The sequence below is a fragment of the Cuculus canorus genome, chromosome 13 (genome assembly GCF_017976375.1).
Source record: "Cuculus canorus isolate bCucCan1 chromosome 13, bCucCan1.pri, whole genome shotgun sequence".
Lineage (NCBI taxonomy): Eukaryota > Metazoa > Chordata > Aves > Cuculiformes > Cuculidae > Cuculus > Cuculus canorus.
The window spans coordinates 20,930,857-20,944,271 of NC_071413.1; the positions used below are offsets into that span (position 1 = coordinate 20,930,857).

The 13,415-nt window shown below is 44.3% G+C and overlaps 1 protein-coding gene across 6 annotated transcripts in view; it reads right to left on the reverse strand.

The window, feature by feature from the left end:
* NUP93 (nucleoporin 93) overlaps positions 1–13,415 on the reverse strand; it is an 83,177-nt gene that overhangs the window by 27,448 nt on the left and 42,314 nt on the right. For 5 of the 6 annotated variants that reach the window (XM_054078835.1, XM_054078836.1, XM_054078834.1 and 2 more), the window contains 2 exons: positions 5,102–5,164; positions 2,683–2,811 (listed from right to left, as the gene is read on the reverse strand). In XM_054078835.1, coding sequence (XP_053934810.1) covers positions 2,683–2,811; positions 5,102–5,164 — 192 coding nt within the window. Of the gene's footprint in view, positions 1–2,682; positions 2,812–5,101; positions 5,165–12,490; positions 12,589–13,415 lie in introns of all 6 variants that reach the window. The other variant, XM_054078838.1, reaches the window with a different exon arrangement.

Here is a 13,415-nt window from a genome sequence, read left to right on the forward strand (position 1 = left end):
TCAGCCAAGCATTCAGCCTCACTTGCACACCAAACCGTGCGTATCGGAAGATGCATTATTCATCACCCTCATCTGCATATGCACATTCCTCAGCAGAAGTCTGGGCAGACATTTTGTCAGCATTCCAAATGGCTTGGCCAGTAGACGCGGTGAATAACGAGGCAGGAGACTGAGCTGGAGAAACACCACCAAAATACAACTGTGGTGCAGTGGGGGAGCAGAAAGCATCTTGCAGTCCTTGGGATTTAAGGGATATGAAGACATGATACAGAGGGGCAGAACAGAAACTGAGTGCAACAGCATCTCTCTGTTACCGTGGGAGTGGGTTGCTTGACAGCAGGAGTGGAAGAGCTTCAGGGCGGCAGTGATAGAAAGAAAAAGCTGGAGTAAGAGGACAAAAGAAATGCCTCGGCACCCAGTGGAAAAAGACTCAGAACAAACACCTCGATGCAAAGGTGTCTGGTACCTTGAAACCTAAACTCGGGCCTTCCATCATTTCCTCACAAGAAGCATCTTTTTATTAGCCCTGTTTTTCCCTCACGGGAAGAAGGCCAGGCAGGAGAACAAGGGGGAACAGAAAACCATAATGGCAAGTCCTGTGTTGGCTTCTTTGAATCATGAGCTTTGCCTGCTAATTGGTCTTATTTCCATGAATAATGTGTTGGTATTTCACTCTGCCCAAATTAGCTGGCCCAAAGCTTGAGAATTGGCTCGCAGGCAGGCCGGCCCCCTGCCGCGTTTGGATCTGTGCCTTTTCAGTTGATTCTCCATCTCCAGAGGATATCAATTAAACCTCTACTATATTCTACAGGCTCTGTCTGTTTGTGTCACACACACACAAAAAACTTATTTGACTGGAACAAGGCTTTAGAAGAACAACCTGCTGTGGGGAAGTTAGATAACAGGCTTTTAACACAGTAGATGCACTTCAAACCTCTCAGACCTTTGACTTCTTGAGGCTAAGACTAGAATATATCAAGGATTTTAAATGCTCTTGAAATGACATACTGATACTACAAGTGCTTTGAAACAGAGAGTGGAGTAGTACTGAGTGAGAGTGTATATTGAGTCTTTAAACTCCTTCATGAAAAACATTAGAGGGTTTCCCCCGTCCTCCTCCCTTCCACCCACAGTTCGATGCTTCGCATGGCAAGTGCCACGGACAGGGGGTAGCGTCCATTCAACACTGAAACACCAGAAAACGGATTTTACCTTTTCAGAGTAGGTTATTAAATGCCTTCTCCTAGCAGTCAATACCCAAACTTTGAAAGGAAAACTCCACACCAGCAACTCACACACAAATTAAAGATGCTAGAAGCTACCAGAATAGCTGCCAAGACTTCAGGCTCACATCCTAAAATAATGGGATAACTGTTCCCAGTTTTAAATGAGTTCAGCCTGCATTATTTAGCATTTCTAATATTGGAAAGCTGGACAACCTTCTGAAAAGTCACAGTAAAGTACCAGCAAAATACTTTCTGAGGAAGATAGCTTCTATAAAAAGATGTATGCTAACTGGGATTAACCTATATTGAACAGTAATCACAAATGGACATTTCATTAACAACTTTAATTATTTCCAAATCCCTATCCAGGTCATAACCCATTAACACCAAGTGCTTTTTTAAAATTTTAATGCACTTTGCAGCTGTATAAGTCACTCCAATGAACAAGAATTTATTTACCCAAAAAGGAAGGGGAGAGGAAGACTGCTATAAAAACCTGTGCCTGTTTTCCAGCCTGGAAGCACAGCAGCTTGCATTCCCCCAGCCCTATCGCCTCTCCTCTCAAGGTCACAGTTTTCACAGACCAAGGTGCGGGGGATGTAATGTAACTTTGCGCTCCAGGATCACAGCTGATGTCTGATGCTTTTAGCTCTGAGGTGGGGAGTTCTCGCAACTCTGCAGGTAAAACTGTGCTCTCCTCTACTCATGTAGTTGGAGCATTTTCTTTGAGAATACATTCTAAAGCTTTAAGTTGTAACATAAAATGTTTTAAGTTGCTAGTCAATACCTTTCCACGCTAAACACGCAGTCTGTCTTGCCCGAAGGATTTGGTCACCTGAATTGCTGAACACTACAGGTATTGCAGGCATAAAATCTGAATCTGCACTCCATGAAATGTAAAAAGGAAAGCACACTCCCTATTTTTTGGTTGTTGGATATTCATCTGGTTTTGCCAAGAAACTTGAAAGACTTCATCATCCTAAGAACAGCCATAAATCCCGGCTCAGATACAGTGATAAGGGACAGAGACACATCAAGACCTGAGTGTGAGCATCATTACATCTGAGAAACTGCCTGGTCTCATTAGCGTCGCAATGGTTTCCTGCAGGTGAAGCTCCCACCAATGTGTTTTCTGTTCCTTTGGGTATACTGATGTAAAATAACCATTAGTACAACTTTAAAGTTCCAGCTTACACACACATTGCCTCAAACACAGCTTCAGCACTAGGAGTTCTGCTGCCTGGACCCTCTGGCCAATAAAAGCAACCATAGGTGGTTTGATACTTTGCTAGACAATGCATCCTGCTAGTAGTCACAGTCACTTTGGAATTATAGATTTGCTATTTCTGGTTTGCATACAGTTGTAGCTACAGAAGAATTCAGAGGCGGTTCCCGCAGTGCCAGCTGTGCACATGCCGTGCGTGACTGCACACAGTGTTTAGAAAGACAGCATTACCTCATTTTCCTGGGTGAAATCAAGAGCATCTTCCCCTGACGCAAGCAGAGTATGAAGAATCCTTTGTTTCGCCTGCTCCCATTCAACCAGCATTGATTCTCGGTGATACTCCTCAGCCATAGCAAAAGTCTGTTGGTGAAGAAGAACAAGAGCTAAGAAACTTAGAGAAACACCAAACAGCCTCGCTCTGCTATTAACAGACCAGCTCAAAAACGAAACAGAAAACAGCAACTAGATCAAGTCAGCCAGGTTGGCCCTCAAGAGCTAAGGGTGCACTGCGTGTCATTGTAACAGACTTCCTGGGTAGGTACGAGGGGATTCAGAAAGTCAGCGCGTGTGGAATTCAGACAGCTATCATATGCGCAGCTGGTAAAACAAGGCATATGTGTCTCCTGCACGGTACGGCGATACACCCAGAGCTTAGCAGGCTGGAAATGGAAGGGTTTCTTTCTCTAATTTAGCAGCATGGACACAACACCCAGGTCAGCACTAATCCACAGGTTTTGTCCACACTAACTTCCCTAATAGCAATGAGCTTTCCAACTCCGTGAAGGCTGCAAAGGTTTGACTCGCTGCATTCTTAACAGAGATGTGTGCTTATGGCCCATATTTCACTTCCAGGTCATTGCCAGTATCTTTTTCATTTAAAAGAGAAATAGGATACAATAAAAATAGACATATTAAGGAAAATTAACCAGTGCCAAAACGTCTTTCTCATCAGGAACGCAGGCAGGAAAATCGTATCCCAAGAAGAAACATCCTTTTAAAGTGGCTGATGTGCTATTTTGTCTTCAGATCCAATTTGCGAACTCATGGAAGGATACACCTTTTTCACTCAATATTCCTTTATTTTGTCAACAGCACTAGGACAGAGAAGATGCTTCAGTAGCTTCCCTGTTGTTGTTGGGGTAATGCCACCCAGCAGCCTAGGGTATACCCAGGGCAGGAAATAAGAATACCTCCACTAATTCTGAACAGACAATAAGCTATATTGGATCTTCCTCTTTACTCCTTCCCAGCCTTCTGTCTTTCACGCACTCTGTGCTACAGCGTATAGAGCTAAACGTCTTGGTTGGCTGAATAAGTTTTTCATCTCATTACAACCCACCATTAGCATATTGTCAATTAAGGGGCAAAACATTCCCTGGTATAAATGAATTGATAAGAGGCAGTGACATTTGGCAAACATTTAATTATGGTGCATGCATGCAAGTAGAGCATAAAATTTGTGTTTCTTTGTTTTATAATATAAAATCATTTTACACTGTTGTGGTAGAATATCGGTCTGATCCTTACCTTCACTATGATAGTTTCAATTGGATTTTAAATATGCTTCAATAATTACAGCACAGTTCTATGGAATTAAAATAATTTTTAATACTGTTTAACTATTATTTCTTATCATTTGAAATAAACACAGGTTCAGTCCTAAATCCCATGCCCCAAGTGTACGTGAAGGGAAACAATCGTAGCCTAAGCACCGGGAAGTATGCAATGACATTTCCAAGCCATGGTTTTGAGACAAAAACAACAGGAAGCTTTTTTCCACACTGCATAATTTGATTGTGGAAATCATTGCCCCAGAACACGACAGATACCGAGAGTATAAGCAGATTCAGAAACAGGATCAGATTCATTCCATGTTGGAAAACAATTTCCAGCTCAGAAAAGCCTTCAGAACAACTCCTTGCTTGGAAGTGAAGAGACAGGACATGCATGTGGAAAGGCTAACTCTCTCCTTCTTTCTTAAAGACCGCCTAAGTACTGGTCCCTTTCAAGGGAAGAAAATGGGACTCTGCAAACCCTGAGCAGATGGTAACTCTTACTTTCTTATTGTAGCATTTTCCTTTGTACTGCTTCAAAAAGCCTTTTATTCCCCTATACAAGATTTCTGTTGGATAACATGGTGCGGTGCAGTGCAGTGTTCTGGCTCTTTTACAGACACAAGAATTAGATGTTGCAGGACTTCTGCTGCATGTATGTGATCACATTCAACAATCCCTGTCACCTGGAGAAACAACTGCAATAAATACACCGAGCGTCACTGCTGTGCAGTGAGCCAGTGCACAAGGCATTTCCCAGAAGAGAAAAAGTAAATGAACCCCATGTCTCAGGCATTATCACCTCTAGAAAAGGCAGCACTCGTGCGGAGAGGGTTGGAGGGAGTGTGGTGTGCTTTAAGCTGTTGTTCAAACAGAGTTAACATTGTGAGGCTCTTAAGCCTGCAAAATACTGCAGTTGAAATACTACTGACAAGTATTTCTTCTCAGAATTCTATTCCCTAATGTGTGATTTTCCTATATTCTCAATACATTCCTCTTAAATTCCCACTAGTTTAAAAAATATCTGATTCCCTAGAGACTCGCTCTCATTATTTTCTTTTTTTAAAGGAAAAAAATGGGTCTTGCTTCCAACTCACCCTCTTCCTGGACTCTTCAATAGCTGACAGCAATGCATTATCTTTTTCATTCTTCAGGAATCCCTGCAAAAAAGGAGAAATAGAGCTCGAGTCAAGAAACAGCCTTGCACTAACATCAGACAGATACTGCAGCACTCGGCTCTTGCAGCTCTGAGACACGCTCGGAGCTCTCTCCCAGGTCCACTCCCGAGAAGTTTAGAGGTCACTTTACTTCACCAGAGGTACAGTAAGATGCCACACAGAGCAACATGGAAATGAAAATGCACTAATCCCTGTTTTAATATGGCATTAAATTCTAGCAAAGTGTCCTGCTTCTATTCTTTTTTTATCTCTGCATCCCAGCAACTGCTTCCTCTTGCTCTTCATCGGAGGAAGCTAGGATGAAAGCCGGTAGGAGCGATAAGCCAAGATAAGATTGTTGGTCTGGAGTATGTTGAAAAAACTAAAATAAAAGATGTTTTAGACTTGGCAGCTTCAGGCAAGAGCGGAGCTCGCAGAGGTCCGAGAGAAACTGGGAAAAAGAGCCTTAAAACTAGTTAGGGAAAGGTAGAAATAAATAAACAGCTGGAAAGCATACAGGAAAAGCTTTCCTCAGTGCCCCTCTTCGTGCATAGCAGGTAAAAAATAACACATAAGAACTGCATTTTTAACTTTCAGTTCCTTAATAAGTCTCAAAGAGGTTGGGTGTATGTGAACAGACTGTGATGAACTCTTAGCTCCTCATACCAAAGGTTACATTTTGTGACCCACAGTAGGAAACATAGGATATTTTGAATTTTAATCAAATAGCCAGGGGGGAAACTGCAGTAACACAGAGACAACACCCAGGAAACGCTTCTTCCACCCTAACTTGGATACCTCCATTTTGCATTTTCACTGGTTCGTCCCCACCTAAACAAGCCAAGTTGATTTGCACTCCCAGACTTCACCTTAATCATTATTCAAATCATAAAAAAAAGGAGAAGAATCCTTTGTCTGCCTCTGAAGTCATCAACTACAACATTATCAACTCCATTAACTGCGAATATTTCGGAGTCTTGTATACACACTCCACAGCTCTAAAATCAAGAGCAAGTCAGGGAGCGGGAATTCAACGTACCAGGCTTTATGTTTTTGCAATAAGGATGCACAACTCCAGCGGCATCCGACTGAACTGGCTGGGAATCAGGCAGCTTCTGTGCCCTTTGTTCCCCCCATCTTTCCACAAATAAACAGTTCTGCCTTCCTGGTACCCAGCACCGGTATATGAAATAAAGGGCACAGCACCCTTGTCTTCTAACACAGAACAAGCATTTTGGGATACAGGAGAGCCTGTGACCTTCTGCATACAGGCAAGCAGTACAGTCCCCTCAGAAACAGCCCCTGAACTACATATGGAAGGGGAGTGGTCACTTCTACACAGCCTATTCCTTATTTCATCGCCTGCCACATTCCACTTTATTTTTAGACAATGCCCACAGAGAAGGCACCGTTACAATCTGAGAAAGGGAAGCTAAATCCAGATCCTTGCACACGTCTGGGGACCAATTATTATAGCAGCTGGCACCAAGGCAAGCGCTGCCACAGTCACCTAAGGGGGCCAAGACCCAATCCCAGATCTGGGCAGGATGGGTGGGGAGGGATGGAGACACGGCTTTGTAAGGTTTGTCCATGTCTGCGTGGGTGGAAGGACTTTGGGAGAGCAACCTGTGTGGAGGTTTTTTAATTCCCTACTTCCAACATAAATTGGAGAAAACTTATCTAGAACTACATACAGGCAGCGCTTCTAAGCCCTCAAAGCAGGCAGCAATTTAAGAGCAGAAGATGCAGCCACATTCTGACGGTAGGGATCTGATGCTGGTGACAACACTCTGCATTTGCTGTATCCTAACAACGCTACTAATTTTATAGGCTTTTTTAGCCCATCATCTCCAAGATGCAGAGCTCCAGCTATCCGGGTGCTGAGCACGCCGAGCCAGGCACCACAGCTCGCAGCGGCCCCGGCTCCCTGCCTGTGCTGTGAGCACTGGGTGAGAGATACAGGTCCTCCCTAGAGGGGCGTGTGTGCCCCGAGCTGAGCAGGTACCTGCCTAGGAAGGTACGAAGCAAGGATGGTAATCGGCAGAATAGTACAAGATTGTGTGAACTCCCCTTAAAGTCAGTAAATCCAGGCTGAGTGTCTTCCTTAATGAAACCTCCCAGCTCCCAGAGAGTTCTCTGGGCTTGTTTAAGGGATTACATCGCACTGAACGCCAATTAGGGAATGATAATTGTGTTTTTCAATATCAAAACCTACCCCTTTAGCAAATTAAAATCCTCACTCATTACAAATAATATCTGGAATGCCTCACTGTGGAGAAGTACATATTTAAAAGGTTGCCCTATACCTTGTGCTAAACATTCCGACTGTAGCATGACAACTGTGATTCAGTTAATTACAGGCTAATTGTTAAACCTCAGAAGAGGGAATTTCAGTAGCTGATGCTGGGGGTCCTGCTACTGCCTGTGAGACTGCTTCTTAGGCCAAAGAACAGCTCTTGCAGTTGCCACTAGGCTTTGGTGGCCGAACTGTCACACAGTAGGAAAGAGGAGTGCCTGGTCTGTAACAGGCTTTATTCCCTGAGCTTATTTCGTTGCCACCTAGCGGCATGTTCGGCTCAGTCACTGGCCATTCAGATTTCACACATGTATATAAATGCACACAAATGTCCATGTGGTGTAAGGAAAAGCAGAGCTCCCTGGAACAAGGGTGGGCAGAAAATGCAAAAGAGATGCGCTTTATGCTAGAGAATTTGTGGTCCTCAAAATCCCACGTGACAGCTTTAAGAGTTCCCCTATCTGTCAAGCTGGGCCGCTGAGCAGCTCTGGGTGCGCTCCCCGAGTTACAGCAGCCCCAAAGGTCTTCCGCAGTCCCAGAGGCACAGTTTGACTTTGCCATAAACGCTTGCAGATGGTAACAAGGATCCGGAGGTGTGGCATTCAGCACACACAGGGACCAAGGGAGAACATGACCCATATCGCAGGAGCTGCCCTCTCAGGGGAGAAGATACTGATTGCACGAGACACCGCTTCATATTTGGCATTCAAAGAGAGGAGCAGGAGGAGAAGAGATATTGTTAGGAGACAAAAGGCTATTCCACAGCGGCAGATGGCAAAGATAGGAGTAGCCAACATGAGCATCGCTAAAATCTCAGAGGTGAAGTCCTCACCTTGCGGTTCTCCATGCACAAGCTCTGCCATTGCAGAGATCCCAGCGTAGCCTGGATTTTGTTTGAAAATGACAATTTATCTCATTTCCTGAGGCAGGTTTATGCAAAAAGCTCAGAGAGCCCCAATGTCACATCATGCTGCCCTGCTGTAGTGAGTGGCATTTAATTTTCCTCTCTGTTACTGTGGGACTCCCACATAATCTTCCTGTGCCTGTTTGGGAAGGGAAGCAACACATCTTCTCTCCATCACAGGTTTTCTGCAACACTCACTACCGAATGTTTCCTACACCCATTTTGTGCAATATTGGATGAGACAGTTTTTGCAAGCATGGGCATAGAAATACACCCACTCTCCCACCTTCAGGTTCCCATTTTCCAGCTAGCCTTGCTTATTCTTGCAAATTTGCTGGCACTCAGCATCTTTCCTCAGCATATTCCAGTTTCCTTTTGGAAGGGGAAAGAGATACGTTCTGGATTCCAGTTTGATCTTCTCACATTCTCCTCTCTGCTCAAATCCAGCCCCGCTCTGCAGTGCTCGAGGATGGTTTGTAGGAGTGTCCCCACCAGAAGAAGGGCAGGATCCTTTCAAGGCTGTGCCATTTCCTTGTCCTTGCTGCAGTCCTTACTCCCCAGTCATTTATTATCTCAGGCAACCACTGCCTGACACAGGCTGATGTGACTGGAAGCGGCACCTGGATTGCTCCAGCCTGAATTCCAGCAAGAAAATGGTCCAGTAACCAACTCATTATCAGTATGAAAGAGCTTTCATGCACGGATGATCTCTTTTTGACAGGAGATTGAAAGTCTCTCCCACTCATTGCAGTAAATGAGGTTGATAAACTCTTCTGGCTGATCAAAGTCTCTTAATTACTACCATCAGGCAGGCCATACTTTTAAAACTTGGTTTTAGTATTCAAGTCGTCAAGAGAAGGTGAGCGCTGCCAAATAGTTTAGGGAGGCCTCGGATGTTGACAGCAATGCTTACTTTTTCAATGCCAGGGGAAAAACCGGAAGAAAACAAAATGAACAATCTGGGGTCATTTCAAGTCAATTGCTCTGTGATTAAAATACTTCCAGGTGCTCGATTTCCAGGAGATACAGAGAACTCTGGAAAGGACAAGCAGGGATGATAATTATACTGTTAACAAAAACCACTCTTCAGCAATGTTTTGTTAACAGCAGCTCCAGATGAAGCATCTGATTTTATTATCTCTACTAGCAATTTTAAGAAACAATGTGCTAAATACAACCTTACTGCAAACGTGCACACGCTCCTGGGGTGGGGCACCCTGGCAGCGCCTTCCTGGCCACGGCCTCTCTGAAAACACAAAATAAAGCAAAACTACCCAGAACCCACTGCCACAATAACAGACCATACTCTGTATTATTGTTTTTTTAATCGCAGTTATTGTTTATGCTGACACAAGCATCAATGCTCGCTGGCTGGCCCTTAAACAGACTGATGGGCTCATAAGCAATGGTGTGGCCAACTGGTGTGTTCCTGAGGATGGGGACGCGCCAGTGTAGCATGGGGCAACACTTGCCTCTATTCAGACTCTTCATGCATGCATTGCATCAGCATCTCTCGCTTCTGTATATCTCCTAAGATTTGTTTTGCAGAAAGTATCGGATTTGCTAAAAATGTACAGATCAGCAGCTTCACTCCGTACCTCAGCCCGTGCAACATGGCGTCCTTCAAAGCAGCAAGGCAGCTGCCCAAAGATCAGCTTCCAAACGCAAGGAGCTAAGACCATTGGCAAAATTCTCCTTAGAGGACTTCAGATGGCAAAACTGGTACAGGATCAAGCAGACTGGGGGCCCAAGAGCAATCCTTAAGGAGGAAGAGAATCCAAGGGTGACTTACCAGTCAGCATCACTTCAAAGCTGCCCAAGAGACAAGGAACGAGTCACTGCACATGGACGCAATGGTCCACTGAAAAGGAAAGTCTGAGGAGGTTTGTCCTGCAGCTGTAGACAGTGTTCCATTCAAGGACCTGGCAGTACAAAACACTCCCAGCCTAGGACAGCCAAGCCTGTCAAACTACGATATGCATTTCTCAAAGTCCTTACCATTGTGTTTAGCATGGGAAATCCTGCAACAATCTTCTAAAAAATGAATGCACTGTTGACTAAAAAGGAGAAAAAGCAGAAAAAAAGCAGAAAGGATTGAAGTTTGCTAAGACCCAAGAATCAGTTGTACCAGAGGCTTTCAAAGGAACAGCCACAATGAAATTTAAGATGGAAAACCAAGCAGACTAATAGCTATAACACAAAAACGTGCTAATACAGCAAAACTTGAGGCTTGGGGAAGGTTTGCTGCCTCACTGCCTGTCTTCAGAGGGGTCTTGAACCATGTCCCCCAAGCACTGTGACTGTGCTCCATGCCTGTAGCCAGTACTCACCCTCCATTGATTTGAACGCCAAGGTAGAAGCTCTTCCCTACTGTGCAAGCAGATAGTATTTCAATGGCAGTAAGTCATTAAAATATACAAACCTTGGACTAATCCCTGCTCCACTGCACATGTAGCAATGATTTTAAAGACTGCCCCCTTAGTTAACACAGCTTTCTGCTCCAGCGAAATCACATTCTGCAGAGCTACAATACTACTGTTTTTCATGATGGAAGAGCAGCAACACGGACCCCACCCTAGTGGCAGCACCAGTTGGTGCACGCTATGCTAGAGCCTGTGTGTGCTGGCAACATGCACAACCCCTTCCCCATGCTCAGCGGGCGGCAGCAGGCATTGCAGAAGGAAGAAGGGCTGCTGCCACTTGCCTGTGAGCATTCAACAGGTTGCATACAGGGTGGAAGATGCACAGCAGCAACCTTCACTGGAGACAAGTTGTGGGGCAGGACTACGGTTTCCCTGTCCCACCGTTCGCAGGCTGTTGGTGTAATGCTCAGTTTTAAACATCGCCTGTAATCCACATGGCAGAGAGAGTCTTAGGCAAAGATCTACAGAGCGCTCTCTGTCACAGGTTGATGCCAGTAATTCTTAACTTCAGTACTTTTTTTTTTTATTTTTTACTGTTTTAGACTGTTTGACCTGTGAAACTCAGGCAGTTTTCACAATAATCTTCAGATTGTATCCTGCGCATTTTAAGTATCATTACTCCTTCTAGCTGTGAGAGGAAAAAAGTCAAACTGCTGAAAGCAGCACTCCTCAGGAAATCCCAGCTCAGCTCCTACCAGGAGCAGGGGCAGATGGTGTGTGCTCTCTGATTCTTGCTGGGACCATTGGATCTGGCAAGATTGGAAATGTGCTTCTCACATGTACGGGCTTCGAGAGAAGGAATACAAATACCTCGTAGCTTATGCTTTGGCCAGCAGACCATCCATTAAGCATGGAAGGTTAATATCAAACCATAAGTTCACATCAAACCAGCACTGACAGGTACCCCACCACAGTCCTTCAAAATGCATTTGCGGCATGCGGTGGTTAAGGAGGGTGCAAGGTGTTTGCAGCAGATATAAGCAACATTTGCTATGAAATATACAGGAAGCAGAGCTCTATCATACTGGAAACATCTAGAATAATACCACTGCTCAGTCCTGCTGCAATAGCGTGCCAGGCGCTCACACAGCAGCCCCAAAACTGAGTGATCTGCTACACTGCGCTGCTTGTTCTGCTTATAAACAGATATCATCGCCACCGGCATGAAGCATGACTCTGCTCAATTTTAGTTTCTCCTAATTCGAAGTAGGATGCTCAGCGAGTTCAGGCTTTCACGCACTGTGAATGTCAATATCTCTGTACTTACAGGTGGGTTAACCCCTAATGTAACATGGAAATTTACTGCAGCATTCCCACACACTTTAGGATTTCACAAAATACCTCAGGAGATATTTGCAAGATTTAACAAAGCCAAGAGTGATGACTGAATTGAATAAAGCAGGACACTCAGTTCCAAACCCACCAAAACAGATTAGCATTGCAATATATGTAATTTAGATGCTACTAATACAGTGTAGCTAATCATTAGAATATTAGTAATCACCCATATAATTTGTTGTGTATTGCCCATGCGGAGTGAAAACAAAATAACTTCAATTACACAATGTAGTGTCTCACTCTCAGGCTCTAAAAAATCTTTGCCATGTCATGTTGGGCTGCACAGCAGATGGGAATGCTGGAAGAAGTTGGTTTAGTAGGCTTTTTACAAAATCAAATACTTTAATGACATAAAACTAAGACAATACCTTCTGTACATAAAATTTTACAGTCAAGTTGCTCAGAATGGCGTTCTCTTCTACACGCAATTATCAGCCTCCACTGCAGGGATAATTTTTGACAGCAACTGTTAATACAACACAAAAATAGCGTAAGCCACTGTGCTATCTTCTCTAGTGATCCTCTCTCCCTCCCCAGGCATACACTCCTTTTTCCTCCCTGCGATGCAACTGGGAGCTGTTCAACAAGAATCCCAGGTCCTACCAAGTTACAAAGCGCCAAGCAGATCTGTGCGATAATAGGACAAAGTCTGGAATAACCCTAACCTGCTTAGAGGTTACAAAAAACAGAATGAAGGAAGGCAATGGGGAAAAATATATCTGAACTAGAGAAAGAAGGTGGACAGATTCTCGCCAGCTGGTTACAGCAGTAGTTAATGTTACTCAAGAGCCACCAGAAGGAGCTTCTTCAGCTGTCCAACACTGGCACCTACACCTGAGAGCATTTCCAACAGCATTTCTGTTTGTCTTAATAAAGATATAGAAACCACGGTGTCCAAAGGCATTTAAATGCACCATCACCTCATTTAGAATACAGCTTCTCCAGTGAGGGAAGCTCTCCACACAGAGTAGGCCAGCAGGACCAGCAGCAAGACCCACAGGAACCCTATCTCCTTTGGCACTGGCATTTCACCAGTGGCAGCAGCAGCACAGACTGAGTGAACCACACAATCTGAAATCTGAGCTCACCGGTCAGGTTTCTAAACACAAGACTATCTGTTTTTCTCAAGATTTTTAAATGCAGTGGGAACACCTTTGTGTGGGGCTTTGCTCAGCACCATGATGACTGACCACAGTCTCTCCCCTGTGCTACAAACGTCCTTGCATTACCTTCCCAATCAAAAAACACAACCCTAGAAAAATTGTAAATACATCAAGAGAATCAGAATCAAAG